At 41.4% G+C, this 12,915-nt stretch overlaps 1 protein-coding gene across 36 annotated transcripts in view; it reads left to right on the top strand.

Moving 5' to 3' along the window:
* The window catches only part of rims2a (regulating synaptic membrane exocytosis 2a), a 151,143-nt gene that overhangs the window by 40,329 nt on the left and 97,899 nt on the right, over positions 1-12,915 (top strand). For all 36 annotated transcript variants that reach the window (XM_054782225.1, XM_054782238.1, XM_054782236.1 and 33 more), the window contains one exon: positions 9,357-9,646. In XM_054782225.1, the coding sequence (XP_054638200.1) occupies positions 9,357-9,646 (290 nt within the window). The remainder of the gene's footprint in view (positions 1-9,356; positions 9,647-12,915) is intronic.

The raw sequence follows: 12,915 nt of genomic DNA, 5'->3' as shown, positions 1-12,915 counted from the left end.
AAACAGGGGACATAAATATTTATGAAGTCTATTATTATTGCGGGCGCACACACTAAAATTAGAAGCTCATTAAAATGTAATTCACCACGTGCAGCCAGTGTTGGAGCATGTGAATGTAGCAGCCTGCCTTATTTTCGTCATCTGCGCATGCAGTGAATCACAACTAAAATGTCATGTAAACGTTATGCTCTTGAAAGTGGCTCAAAAGCCTCATGACAGTGGAGCAACAACAACAACAACACAATAAAGCAGCAAAACAAAAACAACACCGACTGAACAGTGCAGTTACGGTAATTATAGATGTAATCTCTGTAAGAAAAATGCTGTGGGAATCCGTGTGCAATGTTACTCCTTTAAATTCACCATTTATCGACTGAACATGCACTGTTAAGTGACTGCAGTCCCACCAACTGTGGCAATATTTTTTCCTATAGTGTATTGGCTACTGTCCTTACTAATGACTGCAGCTTCATCTGGACCTGATCCAGTCACGGATGTTCTGAGGAAGGCTCCGCTCCCTGAACAATTAGGCTTTAATGAGTAGTTCACCTCACCTCAGTTCAGGTGAAGGAGAGATATAGCAAGGCAATATGATCTCTATGACAGCTCATTTACTCCCCATCATTCTTGCAGCATGCGCCATCTCCTGTCTTCACGACAGTTCTTTGTTATTTATAATTACTATTACTTTTGGTTTCCTTTAAAGTTAAGTTTAAAGACTAGAGTGAAACAACATCAACACACGGCTGGTCCGTCCCGCTTCCTTTTTCTGTGTTTGCTAGTCTTCTATGAAGGTAAAAGTGGTGTTAAATGTTCATTCATCCATTTCATTTGTGTTATATGTACAGTATGTTGCTGTATTATCTGCACGTAAAACTATCATTTCCCCTTCGAATGTGTTTTGTGTTACCTTTCGGGTGACTGGAACGGATTAATTGGACTCGCAGTATGTTTTATGCAAAAATTGATTCGGTTTTCGTCTGAGCTTTTGGAACAAGTTAATGGCGGAAAGTCAGGTTCAACTGTAGTTACAATTCATTCATTCATTGTCCACCACTTATTTTGTTCAGGGTCACTCATTGGGGCCTGTCCTAGCTGATTTTGGGCTGAGAGATGGCATACCCACTGGAGTGGTTGTCAATCAACCACTGTGCACATGACAAACAACCATTCATACTCACATTCACACCAACGAATAAATGAGAGTATTAAGTTAATACTCCAAAAACATGCATATTAGGGTAATATGCATGTTTTTGGACTGTGGGAGAAAGCCCGGGTACCCAGAGAAACCTATACAAGCCTGTGTAGTTTATTTCAGTTAGATAAAATATATGTTTGAAAGATTGCACAAAGATAATGAAGGAGCCTCTGACACCTTGATGGGTTCCGCCTCATATTGCCAATACACAATGAATCAACACATTGCAATAAATACATAACCAACTTTGCAGAAAGAAGTGATGTTATTGATTTGATTTTACATTAAAGCCGGCTTTCACCTTGAGCACTAAGTAAAATGATTGGAGTGAAACTGCAGAGTTTCTGATGAAACAATGTTGTAGTGTATTGTATTGGCCACAAAGCGGCGCACAATTGTTTTTCTTGCTTTGAATATGTTGCCGGTTTATCTCCATAAGATACAATGTGAATTTACACGGCAAAGGAAAAGACATGGAACGTTGTTCTCCTGTCATTGGAAAGGGCTATTGATGAGTCGTGTGTCAAAAGTCATTATTTAATGATGCCATGATTTTTGTGTGTCTTTTGTGCATCAGTAAACCCCTCATAGCTAATTTAGTCGGGTATACTGTACATATTCTAGTGGTTGGTATGTGTGGTAGTGCTTGGTTTTTAGCTTTCTATTTTTAGCTGCAGGTTCAATGACTATGAAATGTGCAAACACAAGGAGAAATGGCCCTGCCTGAGGGCTGCAGCCCCCAACCCCCTTCCTGCACTCAACTGTGAAGAGTTAAGATGAAGGGAAGTGTGTGTGCATGTGTGTCTATATACAGTCAGATCCATTAGTATTGGGGCAGTGATGCCATTTCCATATGTTTGCTTCTGTGCACAGCCACACTGCACATGGAACAAAACAATGTGACTGGCTTTTAACATTAATTCCGTATGTTGTTCGCAGCGTAAGTTAAAGCAATTACTGTCTCTTTTCTGTTCTTATGTTACGTGTGCATTGCACTAACCCTCCGTGTACCCATTAATGACTGATTGATTGTGAACATGAATTTTAGCAACACAATTTAAGGAATGCATTTTCGGGAGGAAGTACGGTCACAAACAGCTGATTTTTCTAGAGGCTGTGGCCGAGGTAGAAAAATATTTCAGTAATGGAGCTGAGGTTTTGTTGAATTTACCTCAGATGTTGATATTACAAATAAGATTGACTTTCTCTTTATGAAAGCATCATTACGAATGTCATTCATTTATTCATTGTCCTCATTAGTGTCACAGGTGCGATCAAACCGAAATCCATCAAACTGTTTAATCAGACAAACAACCATTTAAACTCCCATTCATACCTATGGGCGGCCCCTTATTGTCACCCATTACTTCTAATTAGGGGTCGCTGATGGTCTCGTGGTTGACTTGCCTGACTTGCGTGCATGCAGCATGCGTTCAGTCCCCACCCACTGACACTGTGAATGGTTGTCTGTTTCTATATGTGCCAGGGCAGAGGTGAATTGGGGCAAAAATATGCACCTGGACTTTTCGGTTAAGACTGCTCCCCCATTACGAGCCTACTCGTGTTTGTGCAGGGCTTGGAGCAAACCTGCGCTGTCTGCCTTGAAAGACAGCAGCGTGTACCATTGCACCAATGGCGACGGTTAGGAGTGAATTTTGTTTTGTCATTGGTGACAAAGCCTCGGGCAATTGTGATGCTCCATGCACGCATGACTGCAGTGATGCGCAGCCTTTGTGCATTTGCCATAAATGCACTCCCTTGCGCAAAATGGGCCACCCCCCCATGGATTGTGGGGCCCTACGCACAGCTCGTGTTCTGCCTTTCAGACTGTGTCAACTACTCGCCTCCGCTGTTGTGTTGTTTCTGCAACGGTATGTTTTGGGGCTTGCTTGGATGAGTTAGTTACCATAGTTACCGAGGCTCCGGGGAAGCAAAAAACAAATAAATAAATAAAGACTGCCATCAATCGGCCCACCAGGAAAACTCCCAGTACTCTCGATGGCCAGTCTGCCCCAATCCAGGGTGTAGTCCACCTTTCACCCAAAGTCAGCTGAGATAGATTCCAGCTCCCTGCGACCCTGAACAATATAAACAAATGGATGGTTGAATAGAACAAACAACAATGCAGTAGGAATCATGGTTGATTTAACATAGCAACATAGAAACAAATGCTACACCTGGTGTTAACCTTTCCAAACTGAAAAAAACAAAAACACAGCAGCGGCAGTGGCAGTGGCAACTCCAATATATAGTTTTACCTTTCGGTAGTGGCCTGAGTTGTTGTGAGCGTGGCGCTAGGCGCGAGTGTGTGCTGAAGCTAGTCGCTAGCTGGCTAGTAGCTAGCCGGTGTGGTGTGGCGAGGTGTCACTACGCCAGTAAAGTAGTTCTTTGGCGTAACAACATTAATAACAATAGTAATAACAAAGTCGCTGTAGCTTGGTTAATATGCAGGTCTCATTATGTAAACGGAGCATTGTTGGAGGTTTTTGGAGGTTTTTTCAGAAGGCTTTGTAGGTGGAATAGTTGCATCCCACTACGTGCATTTTTAGCTGCCTCTTTTTAGCTGTTTTTATATCGTTACAACACCAAGAAAAGAGACGTGTGTTCATGCCATATGTAAGAATTGTGGATGACGGGCAAAATTCCAAAATAAGTGCAGTTTTCCTTTAATACATTCCGTGAGTTCAACTGTGTTCATGATGTACTTTTTAGCATAAAACGTCCTTCTTTGTCAGCATCCTAAAAGCTAGCTATGTCATCAGCGGTTGACTCTCAAAAATGTGAACACAAAACACTTTTTTATACATTTACAATTATAGTTTTCCATGCATAAAACAATTGTAAATCGACATAAATGACGAACGAAAGGGAAAAATGAACATTTAAGGTTAATTTTTCCTTCATTGAAGACTTGACTGTTCACAAAGACACGACGTGGCGGTGAGATCAACCACCATTACCTTCCTGTTTTCAGTCACGTCAAGAATCACGTTGTCAATGAAGGTAAAAGTAACCTTAAATGTTAATGTATCCCTTTCATTCATCCTGTATATGTATTCATATGCATTTGCAATTGTTTTCTGCATGTAAAACTGTACTATTAAAACCACAAAAAACATATTTTGTGTTAACATGTTTGGCTTTCTGGAAGAGATTAATTGGATTTACATGATGTCTTATGGGAAAAATTGATTCCGTTAACATTCGTTTCAGTGAGAGTCGGGCCTCCTGGAATTAATTAACGATGCGAACCAAGGTTCCAGTGTATCTGTTGAGTGGTGATGTGTCAGTATTGAAATTGCTGAAAAAAAACTTTTTAGCTCTTTATCACCGTGGCCCAACAGATTAAAATAATAATTTTTTAGACAGATTACCTCATTTCGGTTAATGTTCTCACTTATTCCCCTCAGTTTCACCGTGTTTTGCAGAAAGTAAAACATAGTTGATCAGCGAAAATGGAAAACTGGCCCCACTGGCTTATGGGTCTTAGCCAATGACTAATGTTTGACGGAAGAGCTCTCACCATGACCCCGGTTAAAGAGACATTCATGGCCTCACTGACTGCACTCCGCTGGGACGCATAAAGCACAATTTGTAGCCCCTCTGCTTCCATTGTGTGTCAGTACAGTTATTGTCCATCTGTAACAGTGATAGCTGGTCATAAATGCCTCATGTGTCAATATCAGCTGGTACATCATGCCTGCAAGTGTGCAAGTGTTTGAATAGTTTATCAGTGAATAGTTTATCATTATAGATACAGTAGCTGCTTTCAACAAGTAGCCACACCCTTACAGTATGTGTCAGCTTGAAGTAAGGACATGCTATTCTCCCTTTGTCTGCACCCTCCCCACTCGCCTTCGTCCAATCAGCACAACTGATAGATGATTTCTTCTTGAATCTAAGAGATTGATCCTAATTATCTCCTGGTGTCAATTGCCAATAAAAAAAAAGCTGATGCAGATATGATCTTGAGGTAGTTAACAAGCAACCATGCTTTGAGCAGAATGATTCCATGGCCTTTAGTTTAAATGAGATCATTAAGAACTAGCACCGCCTCCCTCGTGTTGGCCTGTAAACTCTTTCATCGTAAGTAAATGTTTCCAAACCCACCCGAAATGACCGCTTGTTAATGTGACAACAGAGATATGCAGTGCTGCTGTGTCAGCTAGGAATATTTGGACATTTAGTACAGTGCATTATTACATTACACTGATACAGTATCCTACCTGCTCTGCTGCCAAGTCAGTGTCACATGACATTATGTCAGTGTCACGCTGAATTGTCAGAAGAGAGGGTAAATCTGTGCTTCACTAAATGGCTACGTTCACACTGCAGGTCCATTTCGATTTTTTTTTTGCTCACATGTGACCTGTATCTGATTTTTTCATGTAAATTCTGATTTCGTATGTGGATATAAATCCGATATGCATCCGATGCTTTTGCAGTCTGAACGTTCGTGTTTCGTTTATATGACCTATATGTCATTGAAAGGCGTTTTTTGCTGTGTAAAAGTTGGGGAAAGGTACTCACAAATGCAGGCAAAGGTTCTTCTTGTCATCTTAAAATTATTCGGTGTCCCACCCTTCCTGGTTCTGACTCCTCACCCAAATGCTCCACGAACAGACATCGCAGTGTCCCACAGACTGCCATAGCCAATAGTCTTGCCCTCTTCCTTCTTAATCTTCCATGTGAAATCATTTGTGAACGTGTGAACGTAGCCTATGAAAGCAAACCCGGAATCCCCCTGACATCTCACACTTCACTGAAACTGGAAACGTGCTATTGTATTATTTCCATCTAATTTATATTTGTTTTATTGAAAATGCACCTTCAGGTGAGACACGGATAGGCGGTTGTCATGGAGGTTGTTGACACAACTCTAGTGTTTGAACTACAGTGGAACCTCACTTAGCGTCGGAACGTCCTACTCAAAAAACAAAACGTACTGTAAACGAATCAATAATTAATAATCCAAAATTGCTAATTGAATGAATCAGTTTCAAACACCAAAAAAATGTTAATACACTTTTTTTTATTAGTTTTACAATTACAGTTTTACATGCAGAAAACAATTCGAAATGCATAGAAATACATATAAATGATGAATAAGGAATAAATCAACATTTAACATCACTTTTACCTTGATTAAAGAATTAATTGTTGACAAAGACAAAGACCATCATGTTTTGCTACGAGTTCTTCCTTGAATTCAATTGCGTTTCTCACCTTCGTTATCAAAATGCTGGCACTTCCGCAATTCTTTGGCTCCATTGTGGGTTATTTCACAGCCGTGATCAATAAGAAAAGCAGAGACTTGTGGCATAAATGTGTTAGTCAGCAAAGAATTACAAAGTCAACTGCTGATGATGTCATGAACGAGTGACGGAGCTGGGCGACAATGACTTCTGGTTCCGGTATCCGTGACAACAGTAACCCCCAGCTAACAATGTCCAATGTGGCGTGTGCATTTGGGGTTTAGGGATGGGTGGTCTGGCTCGCCTGCGGAGGTCATGGTGCGTTTTGGCTTCATCCTGGGGTTTCACCCTGGGAGCCCGATGTCCCTAGCTCTTTGTGAATCATGTATATTGAATACAGGAAGTGTCATTACTGCCACCTAGTCATAACAATACTACATATCACTTGTATTTCAATATGTTTTGACTAATAATAAACCGTAGTCTACCACAAAACATTGATTATTTATGACTGAATGAATTTCTGAAATGAATATAGTGAGGGAGCGATAATCGAAGCGTGATATTGCGAGGGACGACTGTATACTCCAGTGTAACATTGTATGCATGTTTTAAATAAACCAGACTAAACTAACTAGCTAACATTTTGTGATTAAAAATACGTCACAAACACAGTTGGAGTCACGCAGTGTACTAATAACATACGACGAGATGTGTCATATTGTACGCTAACCATACCGTTCCAGTGTACTACTTTTTTTTAATTTTTACTATACAAATTTTAAACCCCAAAAGGAAATTCTATTTTCTTTTTGCTGCATTGCTTGTACTGAGTCTGTTTGTGATCGATTCCCTGCTCAAGGGCATCTCGACACTCGTCAAGAAGCGGACAAGTTGCAATTTCTTTGCATCCGCAGAGAGATTTGAATCATAAGTCTCTGGTCCCAAAGCACAGTACTTATGAACTGAGCTACTGTCCCCCGTTGGCTAAAACTGGTCGAAATCACCACAGATGTAATGAGTTCACAGATGAGTCCATTTGTGTTTGATTCAAGAACTAAAAGCAGAGGGCGCTCTGATAGTAGGAGAGGCAACATTTAAGTCCTACTCTTACTAATAGCATTAATGCACTGACTCAGCACTGAGACTTTTAAGGCCGGGAGTTTGGTTGCCAGGGAGGGAACACTATAGCCGTTGGTTAGTAATTGGCCGCCTGGCCTGTCAATCATTTGGCAAGATCCTCGTCTCCGCAGACACACTTCATGTGTTAGATGTTAATGGGCCAGATGTGGTCACCAGGATCAGACCAGTGTGACATTCTGTCACTTTACACTGTACCAGGAGGTATTGACCTTTCCTGTGAGTGCTTGTGTGGGAGTGTGTGTGTGTGTGTGTGTGTGTGTGTGTGTGCGCGTGTGTGTGTGCATAGTGATCAGGGCTGCTGTCTGTTCCTGAATTTATGAGGCCAATGTGGTGAGCTGGCTGCTGCGGCTGCAGAGTAGAGAAGATAAAAGCACGACTTCACAGAGCAGTAAAAACCTCCATCTCTCCAGTCCTTGGAGCGCTTAACAAAAGGAACACGCTGCTTCTTCTTCTTTTTTGTTGTACTAAAGATCATTAACTGAAATTGCCTTACATGCCACCCCTACATACTGTACCCTCATTAAAGGAAAACTGCACTTTTTGGGGGGAATTTCTGCCCATCGTCCACAATCCTTATAAGAGACATGAACACATATGTCTTTCTCTTTCCTGTGCGTTCTAAATATGTAAAAACAGATAAAAAGAGATTACCGCACGTAATGGGACACACCCATGCCGCCTACAAAGATGGCTCTTAAAACACCTCCAAAAACCTCCCACAAGGTTTTATGGTTTTACGTACATGCTTTATAACCATGCTGTGATCATGTAGTAACAGGTACATTCATGATAACATGTAATACTTACAGTATTTTGTCGTTTTAAGCATTAGTGGAACTTCCTTCCTGGGTGCATTAATGTCACATAGCAAAACCGAAACGAACACTACCACACTACAACTAGCATTAACTTTTCCAAATTCAAAAATAAAAACACAGCAGCAGCTTCAATATTTAGCTGTACCCTTCGGGAGTCGCCTGAGGCATCGTGAGCGTAGCACTGACGCACTGCGGGCGAGTGTGTGGTGAAGCTCGTCGCGAGCCGGCTTGGAGCTAGCCGGTGCGGTGTGGCAAAGTGTCAATACGGCAGTAATGTAGTTTGATCGGCGTAACAATGTTAATTCTAATAATGACAATGTCGTTGTAGCTTGGTTAATATGCATGTCACATGATATGTGTTGCTCTTTTTGTGCATTCTTAGCTCCGTCTTTTTGTCTGTTTGTATATCTTTAGAACGCACAGAAAAGAGAAAGACATATGTGTTCATGTCTCACATAAGGATTGTGGAAATGGCCAAAACTCCCCAAAAAAGTGCAGTTTTTCTTTAAGTCATCTCTGCAGTCAGTTTTTACGCGGGCTCTTTGCTGATGCTGTATGTGAACCAGAAAACTGAGTTTGAAGTAATATTACTGTATACATCTAGTGAATAAGAAAAAAAACATCATAAGCCACATGGACATCAAGCAAGTTTAATCTGGTGTGAGAGATTGAGGACTCACACACTCAAAATATACAAAAAAAAAGTAGAATTAAACTCTATCCAGGCTGCTGCATGTGTACAATAAATCATCCTTCACCTCATCAACACGATTGTGAGTACTTGAATTTTGTCTCTGGGGTGAAAATGTCAATCTTACATTTCATAACTAATTAGTTCCATGTGATAACTCACTTGTAAAGATTTTCACCCCGCAACAGTGGTATGCCTCAACGTTACATAGCATACATTTACAAATCATTCCACTTCCGCTCATCATGGATAATACACAGTAGCATATGGATGCTCCCTGCTAAGATTTCCCCTTCTCTTCCCTGTAGGTGATGTGGGTATGCAACTTGTGCCGAAAACAACAAGAAATCCTCACCAAATCTGGGGCATGGTTTTATGGCTCGGTGCCTGGTCAGGTGCGCCGTGTGTTTGAAGGCGGGCCACAGGGGAAGAAGGCCAAACTGCAGGACCCGTCGCTATACCCCTACCAGGGAGCCTCAGGGGACTTGACACCAGTGTCAGACAGAAGCAGACGTCACGGCGGCCTCCTGCCCAGACAAGTGTCCCTCGACAACGGGTCGCTGAGGTACTCTGGACACGGTGACGCACCTGTAGACAGGTCAGTGTTGTGTTTGAAATGTATTTCAAAAAGATGTCGGGGGGTATGAAATATATTCTCTGTGTTTCAGATTAGTTATTATCGGGTTGCTTTCACTGTAAACAGTATAAGGCAAACAGTACAGTATTGGCTGAAATAGAAGACTCTGTAACACAAATATGTGTGACGGTTGTATCGGTAGGTGCAGATCAATGATTCAAGGTGTGTCTCTTTGCAAGCCAGTCAAGACGCTACAGAATACAGCTTGTACCCGGAGCCCATGAGGCCGATAAAGGAGCCACAGATATTGTATTGGGCACTAACTCAGCAATTCTTTCACAGTTATCCACCCACACGCACACACACGCACACACACACACACACACACCAGAAAACATATGTAGGAAAACAGCTATGCATGATGGTCTACTGGCAGATAGAGAGTGATTGTGAATGTTAATTGTTCAGAAAGCAAGATACAAGATAAGATATTCAAGCACATGTACTGTATCTGTTTCGGCAATGTTTGTCAGATGAGGCAATACACTTTATTTGATGTTTGAGGTTTGGGGTAGCGAATGCAAACAGGACTAGACGGAATATTGTGTTTAAACGTTATGTATTTATTGAATGACACAAAAAGCAAGATGAACAAAACCGAAACGTGGTGGCTGTCGGCAGGCGGGCATATCACACATCAGAAAAGTGCACATAAATAGGAACAACGTCGCTTGAAAAACAACAACTTGCCAAAACTCTGTTTGCAGCCTAATTTTTTGGATTAAAATCCACAGTCGGGATATAAACACGACTCTGCAGAATCGCATGGACATCAGGGGCAGTACCTCTGGATTGGCAGACCAGGGTGGTGGTCCCCCTTTTTAAGAAGGGGGAACTATCATGGAATCACACTCTTCAACCTCCCTGGTAAGGTCTATTCAGGATGGAACGCAAGATCGACAGGCGAATTGGTGCGCCGTCTGCAGTGATACAGACTCTGCATCGGTCCGTTGTGGTGAAGAGAGAGCTGTGCCGAAAGGCCAAGCTTTGAATTTACCGGTCGATCTACGTTCCTACCCTCACCTACGGTCATGAGCTTCTTGTCGTGACCGAAAGCACAAGATCGCGGGTACAAGCGGCCAAAATGAATTTTTTTCTGTAGGGTGGCTGGGTTCTCCCTTAGAGATAAGGTGAAAAGAACTTTCATCCGGGCGAGACTCCGCACTGAGAGGAGCCAGATAAGATGGCTTGGGCATCTGGTCAGGATGCCTCCCGGCCTGAGGAGGTGTTCAGGGCACGTCTGACCGGTAGAAGGCCTCGGGGAAGACCCAGGACACATTGAAGAGACTATGTCTCCCAACTGGCCTGGGAACGCCTCAGAATCTGCCGATTGTTTATCAAATTAGGCTATATAACAAAAACAAAGACATTCTTTGTTAAAAAGTATGCTCAGCAGCAGCCGTGGGCACCCCCATGTAGTCAGAATGGTACAGTCTTGATCACAGGACATTTTCGTACGATTTGATGGCAAGGTTGATAGTTGAATCAAGTTGAATAAAAAAAAAATCAACCTAACTAGTCAAATTGGTTTATTGTGTTGTAAGAATAATGCGAATCGCATCTTCAAAAACATATAAAACATCATACGACGTTAATGTGGCAGTTGGCATGCTAACTGCAGCACTGCTAACTCATTTAGTCATTACAGATTCAACAAGACACTATTACACACTACAAAAACTTTGCAGTGGACTCTCGACCAGTGGATCCCCGTACGTTTGCAATTCAACATTCAAACTTGCTGGGTTTTTCTCTCTCCAAAAATAGGCATTTTTTTCCACAGAAAACACATCTCATTGACCCTAAGTCAGTAATACTTTATAAATACGTTATAATACAGGTCAGGGTTTCCCGTAGGATTTTTTTTCAGCTGTGGTGGTGAGCTGCATGGGACGGCGGACTGCCGCCGCTGCATCCGCATTTTTTTTTTTATAATGACAAATGACAACTTTTATGACTTATTTATTTTTTAACTTAATTATTTAACTTTTTTCAGCAACCAGCAGAACATGAGCCGAGAAAATTGCAAAGTTGCTAATTTAATGGCACCTAAAGTGAGAGTCTAAAATGTCGAGCCCCCTTTTGTTATCTGCTACGTATTTAGTCAAATAGTACTATGTGACTACTACAAAAGTTCAACATTTTGTACTATTTCACACAAACCTAAATTGTGTTTGATGCCTGTTTTAGAGTAATACAAATACATGGGAAATGAATTGTCTTGTATTCAGTCATACGATATATTAATTAACATTGTTTTCAAGTTAAAAAAACCCCCTCATTTTTAAGGTGTGGCATCTTTTATTTTGTCGTTGGGGTGTGCCATGATCAATTACATGTAGCCCTGCAGATAAAATGTACAGAATACGTGTACCACTGTTAATTAAGCCCACAATTTGTACATGTTTATGTCTTTATTCTTCACTGATAATGTTTTTTGTCAAGCATTGAGATTCCGCACTTTTGTTTGACGGTCCTTGAACACACCATAGTTGTGTGCTGTTCCAGTCTACTCCGTGACTCTGATTCCATCTGGTCATGACATTTATCATTCATTAGTGGTGAGTACCTATGCATATTAGACTTTAAAAGTGTTATATAAGTGTGTGAGGCATAATTAGGTCTTAAATCTGGATTGTGCATTTAGCATTTAGCTTGTTAGCTTCCGTCGCTAGTGAACAACGGCAATCAAAGAGAGAGGGTTCTGAAGCTGAATCTAATCTCCAGTAATCCAACAGTCACTTTTATTGCAAATATTGATCAGAAATCAGAGAAGAACGTCAACGCTAAACTGGCAGAAGGGGTAGGAGACGTGTGTTAAAAGTAAACATTTTTATGGACGTATCAATTGCCCAGAGATTTTTGCCATTCACCGGTAAAAGTGGGGCTCTACTGAAACCACTGGCAGACACGTGACACAGTTTTTTTGAAATGGGTAAAATACACCACAGATTTCTGTCACAACATTGCCACATAAACTTAATTCAAAAGATACCTGAGAAGAGTGACCGCACTGCAAACCGTGTGGGGGAACTTTTGCAATGCATTCTGGGGCATGTAGTATCAGCTGTGAATGCGCATATGTGTAGCATAATACTGCTGGCCAGTTTAGAAAACCAAGATTTAGCGGTCAAAATGAAAGCGCATCACATTTTTTCTGCTTCACAGGTTTAGACCGCGATAGAACAATAGAGAACAATAATAACATGCATTAGTATTACTATCACCAG

The sequence above is a fragment of the Dunckerocampus dactyliophorus genome, chromosome 7 (assembly GCF_027744805.1).
Source record: "Dunckerocampus dactyliophorus isolate RoL2022-P2 chromosome 7, RoL_Ddac_1.1, whole genome shotgun sequence".
Taxonomy (NCBI): Eukaryota; Metazoa; Chordata; class Actinopteri; order Syngnathiformes; family Syngnathidae; genus Dunckerocampus; species Dunckerocampus dactyliophorus.
The sequence above is the reverse complement of the archived record's forward strand: the minus strand, read 5'-3'. Positions and strand labels throughout refer to the sequence as shown.